Consider the following 12,658-nt stretch of genomic DNA (forward strand, 5'->3'; position numbering starts at 1 on the left):
GGTGGTGGGGGAGCAGGGCCCTTGCCGTGAACCGAGGAGCCATCTGTCTCTGCAAGCTCTCCTCTACCCCTGGGCCCCTAATGACGCCCCCCATCCCATGGCAGCCTCACCCACTGCTCCCCAGACATCCCCCCGGGCGGGAGGCCTTCCCCCAAAAATTGCAGGAAGGAGGGAAGCTCAGCTGAGCGCTGCGGGGTACTCAGTGTGGGACTCCGTGATGACCCCCTCACCTCTCCTTGGTGCCCCACAGCGGTGCAGCACGAGCGGGGCCCCCGGACGTCGACAATACGGAAGCAGGTGGCCCTCTACTTCCGTGGGCACAAGGAGGAGAGCAGTGGCGCCCCGCATTTCCCTGCTGCCGCCCTGCCGGCACCCGCTTTCTTCACCGCTGTCTCCCAGCTGGAGCCCCACGGCCTGGAGCTGGCCACCGTCACCGGCACCCCTGAGAGGCAGGCTCTGGTGGGCCTGGCACAGCCCACCCCGAAGGTCAGTTCCTGGGGTGCCTGCAACCCACCAGCTCCTTCCTGCTCCTGGGGTAGACGGGGCAAAGTGCAAGGCTTGAGGCCTTGCAGGTTGTGGTGGGACTCTTTCGTTAGGTGCCTAAAAGGTCTGAGATAGGTGGTGCAAGGGGTTAAGAGGTCCTGTGCAGAAAGGAGTATGCAGGAGGGCAACCTGCTCCGAACAAACCCTGTCTCTCCTGCATCCTCACACCCTCATGGCTGCAGAAGTGCTCACTCTGACTGGAGCCCTCCCACAGGTCACTTTGAAACCTTGTTTCATGAGGGTGAGCTGCACTAGCTCAGTTTTCCTCAGTAAAATGCCCATCTCCACAGTAGCATAGCCTGGAAATTACCACCTGTACTGACGGAAGCCTGCAGCTTTTACACACACACACACACACACACAGGTGTCTAAGCTGCCTCTGTGCTCCTGGGTGGTGGCATTCCCTAAGGAGCCCAGCAGAACCCCTGCTGTGGCCTCACCTGCACAGGAATGAGCCATAAGGTGGTACTTTCCAGTAACCCATCTGCAGTGTCATTTTACATATTTACAGCACCTAGAAAATCAAAGAAGAGACAACTTAACTAGTTCTCTGTTTCCAGAGTTGGCAGCTTGGCAGAATCCATCATGAGCATGATCACAACATATAGTTTCATAATTTTGGAAAACACTGAATCAGAAATTATTTAACAAGAAAACATAGCGCATACTTGAAAGCGTGACTCTATTCCAACGCTACACACCCTTTACGTAGTGATGCTTAGCTCTGTACATCTGCATCTGCTTACAGCCTGTTGCAGTCAGGGAGCTAGATGAAGGCTAAGGATAAACGGGTACTTACTGTTTTGCTGAGCAAGGCTGGAGTGCTAAACCAGCTTCTGAAGCACAAGTTACAAACCACAGATCCTTAATCAACTTTGTATTCTTCTAACTCTGCTACCAGAGTTGTGCTATTGTGTAACAGGGTAAAGGATGACACCACATTTTGCTGATTTTTTTTTCCCCTGGTGTAATAATTTCACTCTCCTTTCAACCTCCTCCAGAGAACTGTTTCTGTAGCACAGTTCATCTGCACGGATGAGCAGCAGAGAGTGGTTTGGAGTGGGCCCACTGCAAGCAATGCCCTCTGCTTGCAGAATAGGAGAGTGCACACTCTGTGTTGGGCGTGAGCCTGATGCACTGAATGGCAGCTGTAAGGGAGGGGAAGACTAGGCTGCCTCGGCAACACTGTATGAAGTTGCTTTATTTTCTTTTTGACATTAGTACCCACATGAAGTCAACGGTACCCCTATGTATCTCTACGAAGTGGCCACTGAATCCGTCTGTGAGTCAGCAGCCAGACTCCTGTTCATGAGCATCAAATGGGCCAAGAGTGTCCCAGCCTTCTCCACCTTGTCCTTACAAGACCAGGTAAGGCACCTGCGGTGGGAGTGGCATTGGCCTGGTCTGCCTGTTAAAGGAGGCTCAGAGCTCAGGTTGGGTCCTGAACCTTCAGCACAAGATCTTTAAATCTGTAATGAGCTCCAGCAGTCCTGAAATTCAGGGCAGAGTTTTGGTCTGTCCCTAAAACACAGATTTAGAAACTGCTTTCTTCCAACTGTTATTTCATGAAGCAAATGAAAATCAAAGCAGAAAAAAAAATCTTATATAAAGTGAATATTATGTGAGGACAAGTGCTAGAGGAAAAGTTACCAGGTTGCAGACTGAGCTCAGCATGTCAAAACTGCTTCTCTACTTGAGGGACATCTTTCCCCTCCATAACAGGGACTAACAGTGAATTACATATTGAAATCCCAGCCTTTCCCTAACATCTCCTTAGCTTGCTGCACCTCTGTGCAAGCCAGTTTCCGCAAAATTCAGCACTGTTCAGCTCTAAAGCTTTGACATAGGCCTCCTTCTGTGTGATTGTCCACAGAGAGGGTGGTGAGGCACTGGAATAGGTTGCCCAGAGAAGCTGTGGATGCCCCATCCCTGGAAGTGTTCAAGGCCAGGCTGGATGAGGCTTTGAGCAACCTGGTCTAGTGGAAGGTGTCCCTGCCCATGGCAGGGCGGTTGGAACTGGATGGTCTTTAAGGTCCCTTCCAACCCAAACCATTCTATGATTCCTTTGTCATATTCAGGAGGGCTGGAGAAGAAATAAGTATGATTTTAATCACCTTATTTCATGAATAATGAGACAGTTGAGTTTTATAATAGTGCCACTGCATTATTTAATTTGACAATGGCCCAGCTGTAAATGTCTGCATTTCTCTTTTTGTATCCCTGACATCTGCCTGAGGAGAGTCTAAAACCTTCTCCTGGATTTTGATTTTGTGGTGCTTTTCTGAAAAGGCAAAAACATTGTGGTTCCAGGACTCTGTGACAGTTTCACCTCGGAGCCAAGGGAATAGGTAGAAGCCAATCTGCTGACAAAACACAAGTCCGAGGATGGCTGTGTTACTACTCCTGGTAAAAACACAGGCTGTATCCCTTTCCCCAGCTAATCCCATTGGGAACTGGAAGCCACACAACAAAAAATGTCATGCTTCAAGTTCTGCTGGCCTGTACACCTGCCCAGCTTGTCCGTAAGATGGGTTGGCCCAATGCAGGTCACCAACAAAAGGTTGTACTAACAGGATGAGGCTGAGAAAGGAGCAAAACCCAGTCCTTCGGAAAGCCTGGTATTTCTTGTTTCTTTGAAGAAGGAGGGCTGAGCATGACTTCAGCATGAATTATTTTAATTGGTGGTTTTACAGACTTATGCATAGGCATGAAGAAAGCCTCAGCTATTGGAATAGTCTCTTATTTCTAAAGTCTTCTGACTTTAAAGGCTTAGCGGGAAAGAACATATGAAATTGATATCTTCCAGGAACCACCATTCATTACCATTGTATCTGCATGAATGAATGACAAAAAAAGGTTTACAAAAGCAAATGAAAGGCTGGCAAATAATTTCCTATGTCATATAGGAACCTTCACATCCATCAGACAGGATTATCCAGAGGAGGGGCTGAGTTCACAGGCAGCAGCCGTTAGGAGACTTCTGACCAGGTTTGGCTGCTCTCAGAAGGGACCGGAGACGAGCACTGCACCCTTTCCCCTCTGGTATTCCATACAGTGATCTGGGCAGCTCTCAGGACTGTAAAATCCAATGTAATTATTTCAAACAGTTAACTATGTGCAAGCAGAGACAGAAATACTTTCCCATCACTATTTCCTTAGTCAGTTACAGATAAGTACAGAAAAGGCACAAAATGGGCATAATCCTGCAGTGACAAGCTGGGAGCAGAGACTCTGAGAGCTCTTCCATTCCAATTCGAACAGGGTGTTTTAAAACCCATAATATTGCTAGGAGCTAGCACACAGATAAAAGGATTCACTCTTACTGCACGCTTTCTGTCTCATCTATTACTTTCATATACCTGATTCCAAGGAAATCATAATTCATTTGGTAAGATATTTTTTTACTTTGTTCTTCCTTTTCTAGAATTTTTCTGGACTTAGAATACTCTCTTTCCTGTTTTCCTAAAAAGCTGAGGGGCTGATAATTTCAGGGACCATAGCAATATCAATACTCGTGGCTTGCTTTTTTGTCTGCATGAGTTTTGGGCAATCTGTTTTCACTGCACAGAGCCACCAGATGATCCTTCCTGAGTCCATTACAGTTCTCACCCTTCCGAAGCTCTCCCACCCTATTGAGAGATGTGAGGTTCCAGCAATGTGTGTACTCACCACAGCAAGTCCTTTAGGGCATGAACTTCAGCTGAACTGGGGGCCCTGCAAACCCCTCCTAAGAGCTGCTCTGGGCCAACAACCCAAAGATGCCCTCAAAACTAAACATGTCTGTTCTGGCTTGGCCGGCCTGCGTTTTGCCAGGAGTTGCGTCTCCTCTGCAGATGCACCACTGCCTCTCCACGGAAATCAAAGGCATTGCCTCCCCGTGGAGAAAACCACATCCTCCATACAGCCAGGCAACCTACGGAAGTTGCAGAGAACTGGCAATGCTCTCAGCGTAGCTACTCAGTTCTCTGAAGGCAAACGGTGCTCAGTGCCTGGAATTTCTGAGTGGTTTTAAGCAAAAGGCAAGGAAACAGATGACACCGAGAAACTGTAGGTGTGTCCAGATGCTGTGCCGGGAAGAGCTGACGCCTTGCTTAGTAAGGAAGGGGTTAAAGATACATGTGTGTTCCAAAGCAGTGCTCCCTGCCGAGTGATGTAATTTCAGGACTTTGTCCAGGCTTTTCGCTGCAAATCCTGCCTTCAGGAGGGAAAGGAGGGGAATGCCTAGAGAGCAGTAGGAGACCACTCACCCAGCATGTCCTAGGACAGCTGTATGTGCCGAGGGAGAGGATAAGAGAGCCCAAGCTAAGAAACACAGGCGGGTGTTTCTCCGGGGCGGGAGTTCTCGCTCTTCTTCCTCTCTCTCCTCCCTTTCGGCCCGCAACACGGCGTGCCGCGAGCCAACCCTCGGTGTTTCGCTGCAACGCAGAGGCTTATTTCTAGACACCTTCTCAAAAAGCCAAGAGAAGAGCTAACGAATGCTGTGGGGAAAATACCATGACAGGCATTTAAAGTGATTTTTAAAATAACAGAAATTTACATATTTAAATTGTTGATAAATCTATAAATTATACACTATGTTATATTGTACATCTATTGTATGACAGCTGATGCTTTTGGAAGATGCTTGGAGAGAACTGTTTGTTCTAGGAATAGCACAATGGGCCATTCCAGTTGATGCTAACACTCTACTGGCTGTATCTGGTAAGAATTGCACAATTTAATGACTTTGTTACAAAAATTACCATAAAAATACATTACTGAAAAAAGAACAACATGTAAAGAATAACAAATTCCTACTGAACAATAGAGCATACCTGTCATTTATAAATCTATATTTAAATGCAAATAATGTTGTTTTGTTGTATTCATGACTGCTTGCATTGTCATTTAAATGCAAATTACTGTGTTTGTTATCATCCAAGAGAAGATTTTGTATTAACTTTCGTACAATATAGTCAGTTTACATGGAACCAGATAGACAAGTTTGACAATAGAGTGGATATTGATACACAGGATTTTGTCAGAAATCAATATAAAATAAAGCAAATGCCTTTAATATTATTTATTTTACCTCTTTCTGTTCCAGGCATGAATGGTGACAATACAGAGTCTCAGAAGCTGAACAAAATTATTTCAGAAATACAGGCTTTACAGGAGGTTGTGGCTAGATTCAGACAACTTCGGCTAGATGCTACCGAATTTGCCTGTCTCAAATGCATTGTCACTTTTAAAGCTGGTAAGCAGAAAGCATCTCTTGCTTGTCTGGTCTGATAACGACGAGGTGGCTACTTGAAAGCAAAACCAGTGTTTTAAACCAGACATAGCTTTGCATCATCCAACAGGTTCCCTGGTGTTGAATTCCAAGTGTCAATGTTGCATTTTGAAGGGCTGACAGTGGCGTGCGGGGGAACTAATGGGAACGCTTGATTTCCGCTGATAGCACTAGCTGAACTGCTTTGGCCCACCCAAGAGCCCAGCTGAACTAGTAACCGATCTGCTTTCCAGTTCCTACACACAGCGGTTCCGAACTGAGGAGCTTCCGAAACGCTGCCGCCATCGCAGCCCTTCAAGACGAAGCCCAGCTCACCCTAAACAGCTACATTCATACCAGGTGAGCGGTGTCTTCCCTCCAGACCTCCTGCCAGGGCGCTTTTGCCACTGTGGCAAAGGTGACATCTCCACTGACTGAAATGGGGACTGGGCTGGTACAGCAAAAATACCCTAGCTGTCAGCCTGCTAGAATCTGGCATTCCCTGATGAAATGAAGCATAGAAAAGGCTGGAAAAGACCCTTAAGATTGTCAAGTCCAACAGTTAACCTATCGCTGCCAAGTGCAACACTACACCATGTGCCTAAACATCGCATAAGTACCTCCAGGGATGGGGTCTCGGCCACCACAGGGCAGCACCTTCCAATGCCTGACGACCCTTTTGGTGAAGAAACTTTTCCTAATATCCAATCTAAGCCGCCCCTGGTGCAACTTGAGGCCATTTCCTCTTGTCCCATCACTTGGGAGAAGAGACCAACCCTCACCTCTCTGCAACCCCCTTTCAGGTAGTTGCAGAGAGCGATAAGGTCTCCCCTGAGCCTCCTCTTCTCCAGGCTAAACACCCCCAGTTCCCTCAGCCGCTCCTCACAGCACTTGTGCTCCAGACCCTTCCCAGCCCCGCTGTCCTTCTCTGGACACACTCCAGCACCTGGAATTATTCAGACAGATGGGAAAGCGGTAAAAGGCGAGATCCTCCCCTCGGAAGCAACACCTGCTGTGGAACATTTTGCAATTCAGAAAGCTGCATTTTAGTCAGTTAAATGCTGCGAATAGTGATGCTCAGAACAACATCACATCTCACAGCAGTACGAGCGCTGCTGACCCATGATCTCCAATACACTTCCCCATGTCATTTCCTCCCATTTTACAGACACAGAAGTTGGGAGACAAGGAAGTTAAATGGTTCTTCCAAGACTCTACCCTGAGTCTGTTGTCAGTTTTGAAGTGAAAAACTGAGAAGTTGTGGATCACATCTCGGTGCTGCAGCAATTATGAGAACCATTGTTTGGGAAGAAAATATTCCCCTCTGTCTCATTGAGGATGAGTCCCATGGGATACAGAAATCTTGAAACCTGCTGTAAATGCTCTAGCTGTCATCCCCCAGAGTGTGCAGGGGTAATCCCAGGAACGCATGAAATGTACTCTGCAAAATATACCCCCACACTCCGGGAGAGCTGGCTGTGAACCGACGAGCAGCCTCCTCCTGTGGACCAGGGCGGAGGGGTGGGACAGGAGGGCACACCTAATGTCTCCCGCAGCAGCCGCTCCGGTCGGTTCAGGCCAGCTTGCAAAGTCCACGTCTCGGTCCTTCAGCTGCAGCGGAGGTCCGTGAGACCAGCACAGCGGGAGGTGGAGTGGTGGAAGAAGAACCTTCATACCATTTTTCCCTTCCGGAACTTTGATCTGCTCCCATAAAAGCTCTGTCCAGCAGGACTCAGCTCAGAGCCAGAGATGAGGCGGCAGCAGCCTCGGAAGCAATTCTGTTTGGTCTAAAGGGAATGGCCAGCCCTGGGGATGGGAGCAAGACTGCAGAAACTATCCAGTTATGGCTAATTCAGAGTAAAATATTAACCACCTCCTGTTCTTATGGAAGGCCTTCTCCGTGAGGACTGCTGCCTGGAGACCCTGAGTGAGCCAGGGCCTGCTGCAGAAGCCAGGGAATAACGGTTTTACATGGCCATGGTTTCTCTTCCAGGCATGGCTGCTTTGCCATTGCGTTTCTGCACTGCTGGAAATATTTAGCTACTGGGCTAAACAGGACCTGCTGTAAAAGATACCGTTTAACAAGGGAAAAAGTGCAGACCACTGACAGGGCTGCCACACTGACCCCAGTCGGGTAGGGCTTTTGGCTTGTGTTTCATCTTCAGGCTGGGATTTACCTTCCTGGCGGTGTTACGGCCCCGTGATCTCATAGAATCATAGAATGGTTTGGGTTGGAAGGGACCTTAAAGATCATCTAGTTCCAACCCCCCTGCCATGGGCAGGGACACCCTCCTCTAAACTCAACAGGACACATGGGAGAGCAGATTGGAGAAGCAGAACGTTTTTCCAAACGACCTACTCCTTTTAGGGAGACCACTGTAAGCAGAAGCTTGAGAATGCCTGTTGTAAAAAGTCGGCGTAAGCACAGCTAGAATACACATCCTGTGTTGTGCTGGCTTCAAAAGCTGGGAGAAAGGATAGAAAACATCCTATTACACAAATACATTACCTGGAGATAAGGCACAGCTTCTTTAACCAAAAAAAAAAAACCCCAACTTTCTAAATGTCGATCGATATTCGATGTATGAGGCAAACGAAAGGGGACACAATTATTACCATGACAATGCAGGTTTAAATTGTGCCTTAAATGACAGGGTATTTATTATAGGTCAAGCTCTTCCCCAAACTGCACCAAGAACTTAGTTGTTGTCTGAGGGACAAGTCAGAGCAGATCATAGAATCACAGAATGGTTTGGGTTGGAAGGGACCTTAAAGACTACCTAGTTCCAACCCCCCTGCCATGGGCAGGGACACCTTCCACTAGACCAGGTTGCTCAAAGCCTCATCCAGCCTGGCCTTGAACACTTCCAGGGATGGGGCATCCACAGCTTCTCTGGGCAACCTGTTCCAGTGCTTCACTGGAACAGATCCTGTCTCTGTGTTGCTACTGCCCTGAGGGAATAAAAAAGGAGTAAATCCAAACTCAGAGGCATTGGTCTGTGCTCTGCTAGCCTCCATGAAGAGAGTTTTCCATGGGGTCAAACTTCTTGCTCACATGAGTAGAAAACACGTGGTTTGAGCACAGGTAGCACCCGTCTGTACCATTTGCTGAGTAATGGTCTTTTCTGTGAAGTGAAAGATCTTCTTGGGAAAACTAAAAACTTCAGCAACGTGTTTTTTTCTCTCTCTCTGTTCCCCAGGTATCCCACACAACCCTGTCGCTTTGGAAAACTTTTATTGCTGTTACCAGCTTTACGTTCGATTAGCCCGTCCACGATAGAAGAAGTGTTTTTCAAAAAGACCATTGGGAATGTACCCATTACAAGACTGCTCTCAGACATGTACAAATCCAGTGACATATAAATTACCTTCAAATAAACCATCAGGATGGACAGTTTGAGACGAACTTTTACCTTACGGAGAATAAGCCTCAACTAACAAAACCTACAGGAAGCATAAACCTGGGAATGTTTAGCCTTTAAACCCGTTGACAAAAAAATACCCCAGTAGATATGATTCTGCTGCTCTGAACAGAGGGATTTAGATCACGGAGAGAATGCTTTGTTCTAGAAAAAGTGAAAGTGGTTGGAATTTGGCTGCTATTCCTGTTACTACAGGATGGAGGCAATTCAGATGCCAGTCATAGTTAACAAAGACTCCGCTATTCTCTCGTTTAACTGGCAGATCTGAGACAAAATGTGAAAGAAGGTACTTTAGTTTGTTCAGTATTTGGAACTGGGTGACCAAACTTGGCTTCTGTTGTGAGATGCGGCGGCCTTCAGAACTGGTTTAAAAGTAGCCTACGTTGGGAAAATGTTTTTAATACGATAGGCAACATTTAAGACCGGGTTACCAAAACATTGCTTCTGCTATAATACATCATGAAGTGGCCTTCAGAACTGATTAAAAAGCAGCTTACGACGGCGGCTCCATTCTTCCTGCAAAAGGAACTGGTGATCTTTGATGTCTGGTTAACATCTCGAAGACAGAAGAGCTTTATACACTTCCTTCCCCGACCTTCCCTCCTCCTTCTTCCACGCGCACAGAGGCACGCCTTCACACACCTGAAAAGCTCCACGTCAAGAAAGGAAGGCTAAACCAGCAAAACCAAATACAAGGGAGATGACCGTGTGGGTGACCTGCTGGCTGTCCTTTTGGCACAGCCCTGAAACCAAAGGCAACGGTGGCCAGACTCTTTGTCAATGAGGCGTGCAGAGAAGTGAAACGATTATCAAAATATCGGTGGAAGAAATTTTTATTTCAAAGAAATAAAGGTTGTTGACCGATGCAACGCTAACCATTTCCAAAAGTCTCCAATGCCTTTTTAGAAAACTCCAGGTTCTAATTTTGAAGCCTTGTTCACCTACATCCTCTCACACACGAAAAGCTGTTATAAGCTGCTTATTTGATGTATGAAAAATGTAGAAAAAAACACATTTAAAGATAGCTGCTGTACTTTTCAAAATTTGGTTTGTTATTAGGAGCTAGCACTGAGAAAAATCAGCACTTGGACTATCATAGAATGAGTAAAACTTTTCCTGTACAAAGTGGATTAACTGATTTGTGAAGTTAAAAAGTTGTACTCATTGTATTTACAAAAAATAAAAATATATTGAATTTAAATTACTTTCCACTGTTCTTTCAATGCTTCTCCTCCGATTTCTGGATGAGTTCCTTCCACCGTACCTGACTTAGCAGGGAACAGCGATATTCCCTTCTGACATGGACTGCCTTGGAGTCGCCATCATCAGAGGTTTGAAAAACCAGGTCAGACAAACATTAAAGGAATCGCTCTGGCGATCCCACCACGGGGCAAAGGGACCTGAGGTCCTGCACAGAGCTGCTTTCTACAAGTCAAACATACACCTGCTGTAAGGTTTCCTCCTCAAGGAGCCAACACGGAGCATCTTCTAGGACCCAGTACTAAACGGATCAGAGGCCCAACCTAGCGTAAGCCTTCTGTTTCAAGTTATTACAATTCCTAGTATCGGTGAATTCTGCGGCGAACAAAGGGTGATGAGTACAGAACCACCATTCCAATTAAAAAGATTTGGAGGTTTTATTAAGGTGTCCAATTGTGTAATCACACCAAAGGAAGAGATAAGCAACTCCCGATGCACAGGAACAAGTTGGCAATAGAAGAAAGGAAATAGAACACGTTGTTCCTATGGCAATGAGCGGCCAAAGAGCCGAGCACGCCTCAGGGGCAGGTGGAAATGTACAGTGCATATCAACGGCTCATTCTCACTGGGTTTTAGTGCCAAAGAACACAGATCACAAGTGAAATCCTAGCTTCACTGACTCCAAACACAATAATCTCACTGGTTTCAGAGGTCAAAGTTTTCACCCCATCTCTGTTCCATCTGCACAGTCTGCCAGGTCTCACATTCTGCCTTTTCTGCCCAAGCCAGACCACGAAGTATACGAGACCGGTCTTTTGATGAGTTGGGCGAGACGGAGCATGGACCACAGGACTTCGAAACACCTCCCGTACAAACTAGCATGGAGCATTTGAGAATGCCTTTACCACAGGGCATAGCACATCCTTAGGGAGAAACCAACACACACATTACGAAGCGTTCTTACTGCACCCATAATAACCTTCGACCATCTGCTCTCTACGCCAAGAACTGGACGTGGCAGATGATCAAGTGTGGCTCTCCACGCTGTGACAATTCCGTTTGCGAGCTGAAGAAGCTGAAGCCAGCGCAGCGCAGAACCCGTGACCGAACACTCATTTCGGTAAGATTGCTGCTGCTGACCCAGAGCAGCCATAAACACGAACCGCACACATGCTGCAAGGCAACTGCACTCCGCAGCGTGCTGTAGTCCCAGTTGCTAGAGGATGCAACTGTGCCCCCCCAGCTTCCTCCCAGTTGCAAGGGGTGCACACCCTATCTCATCCAGGACCTAGCCCAGCTGCAAAACAGACGCATGAGCCAGGAACGATGCCGGATCCCCGTGGTTTAGGCACAGCTAATCTTAGATCACGCCCTCCTCCCGGGACATGCAGATTGCACGGAAACAGGACCAGTTACACAACACGACTAGGTCTCTAGTCTTCCTGGAAGGACTAAGGGCCAGGTGAAAACCCAGATGTCCTGTCAACCTCAGAGGTTAACACTCCAAAGTCCTCGCTTTCAAAATTGGAATACCTTGACACCAAGCATGCAGCTTATTCCTCTTCAGCTTAATTCTTCCCCACACCCCCAATAGAGGACACAGATTGTGTCATCATCTTCTAAGGATAAGATGCAGCATTTACTCTGATTTCTGAAAGAAGCTTCACTCAGAAGAGAACGTTTAAGAAAAACACCTTATTACATATCTAAACCTAAATAATCAAACTTCATATACATTTAGCCCTTCTTTCCCCATTTCCAAGAGTAACTCAACTTTTAAGTGTGATTCAACAAGGACAGGGAATTTTAGAATTGATTTCACATTACCAAAGGCTTCTAGAAAAGCTACAGACAGCTCTAGGCTGCAAGTGTGCTGTGTCAGTTTTGGTCCCTGGTTTCATTAACAGGACTGTTGGAGAGATTCAACACAGTTTTTGTTAAGTATGAAAAGGGGGGAAAGAGCAATTGAGCATCTAACTCCTCAGTATCACTAGTACTACATATAATCCAGTCGGCCACCACTGTTTCGGCACTTTAGTCTTTTACATTCAGATTTCCATAAATGAGGTTAATGGTTGTATTTAAGGAAACTAGTAACTTTGCCAGTAAGTTTGTAGGATGTTCTCCACAGCGCTAAGTATTATAGGCAGGAAAAAGCAGCAGAGCCCAGTCTAAGCCAACACATACTGTTACCAAATAGCACCAAGCACCGGATCAGACTGCTACTAGAATCATAGAATCA

At 46.7% G+C, this 12,658-nt stretch overlaps 1 protein-coding gene across 1 annotated transcript; it reads left to right on the forward strand.

The window, feature by feature from the left end:
* Nucleotides 1–250: 250 nt before the first annotated feature.
* Nucleotides 251–9,969, forward strand: NR2E1 (nuclear receptor subfamily 2, group E, member 1; the record flags this gene model as incomplete). The annotated part of the gene is made up of 6 exons (XM_010155046.1): nucleotides 251–486; nucleotides 1,765–1,911; nucleotides 5,148–5,244; nucleotides 5,630–5,779; nucleotides 6,049–6,154; nucleotides 8,995–9,969. Coding segments are annotated over 6 exons (899 nt in total), but the record flags the coding sequence as incomplete, so codon positions are not given.
* Nucleotides 9,970–12,658: the final 2,689 nt, after the last annotated feature.

This window comes from Eurypyga helias, unplaced genomic scaffold, assembly GCF_000690775.1.
Source record: "Eurypyga helias isolate BGI_N326 unplaced genomic scaffold, ASM69077v1 Scaffold38467, whole genome shotgun sequence".
Taxonomy (NCBI): domain Eukaryota; kingdom Metazoa; phylum Chordata; class Aves; order Eurypygiformes; family Eurypygidae; genus Eurypyga; species Eurypyga helias.